The sequence below is a fragment of the Eimeria mitis genome, genomic scaffold, assembly GCF_000499745.2.
Source record: "Eimeria mitis Houghton genomic scaffold, Emh_scaff893, whole genome shotgun sequence".
Classification (NCBI taxonomy): domain Eukaryota; phylum Apicomplexa; class Conoidasida; order Eucoccidiorida; family Eimeriidae; genus Eimeria; species Eimeria mitis.
Genome location: NW_013576573.1, coordinates 4,023 through 4,846, shown reverse-complemented (window position 1 = coordinate 4,846; position 824 = coordinate 4,023). Strand labels below are relative to the sequence as shown.

The 824-nt window shown below is 37.9% G+C and overlaps 1 protein-coding gene across 1 annotated transcript in view; it reads left to right on the top strand.

Annotated features, from left to right (window-relative positions):
* The window catches only part of EMH_0024830 (uncharacterized protein), a gene marked incomplete at both ends in the record, with an annotated part of 8,841 nt that extends 8,385 nt beyond the window's left edge, over nucleotides 1-456 (top strand). Inside the window, one exon of the mRNA XM_013502351.1 lies at nucleotides 349-456. Coding sequence (XP_013357805.1) covers nucleotides 349-456 — 108 coding nt within the window. The remainder of the gene's footprint in view (nucleotides 1-348) is intronic.
* Between the last annotated feature and the right edge of the window lie 368 nt (nucleotides 457-824).

The following is an 824-nucleotide window of genomic DNA, read 5'->3' as shown; positions in this document are numbered from 1 at the left end:
AGCTAGATATGTGTTACCGACAAGAAAAACGAAAACCTCTCGTGCAGTGCCCAGAAGGATTTACTGCTAACAAAGAAGGCGGGTGTTACATGGAGGTGGCGCCAGCATTCACGTGCCTTGGTGTGAGTTTATTGAATTTCTTTTTCTTGTTTTCATTTCTTTATCGTAGTTTTTATTCTAATGCAGCTAAGCTAGTATATGCATAGCTTGATAGGGCACTGCTCTCATCGCCACCGTATTCATACATCTTGTTTTTGTTGCTGGGGTAACAGAACAAACACCTTCTGAAATATTATTCATATATTCATATATTTATTCAATTACTGCTTTGCTTTCTTCTGCTTGCAGGGGTATTTCTACGAAAATGGGCAGTGCGTTCAGCACAGAGAACTCGATCTCGTCGTTCCAGCTGACAAGAAGTCAGGTGGAAAGGGAAAGCATATGCTCAAGCACTGAATTATATATTTCAGGTTTGTTTGTTATATGCAACACGAACATGAATACTTCTAGCTGAAGCGAAAGGGGTGTTTATAAAACACTTTTCTGTGCATTCAGCACATCGTCATCAGTTAATATAAAACTGAATGCAGATACATCAACAATTTTGCACTTTGCAGGTTTATTATTAGAAACATAAATATTTCGTTCTCATATTAAAAGTTTACTTTATAAATAATCATTCTGTGCAGCAAGCGACAGAGAGAGGGGTACGATGCAGATATACAAATGTTGAGGCCTCCTTCAAGTTTATCAGCAACAGAAATTCTTCTCTGTGAAGAAGAACGCTTACTTTATAAAACTTTATTCTGTACAGCGAACAGAGC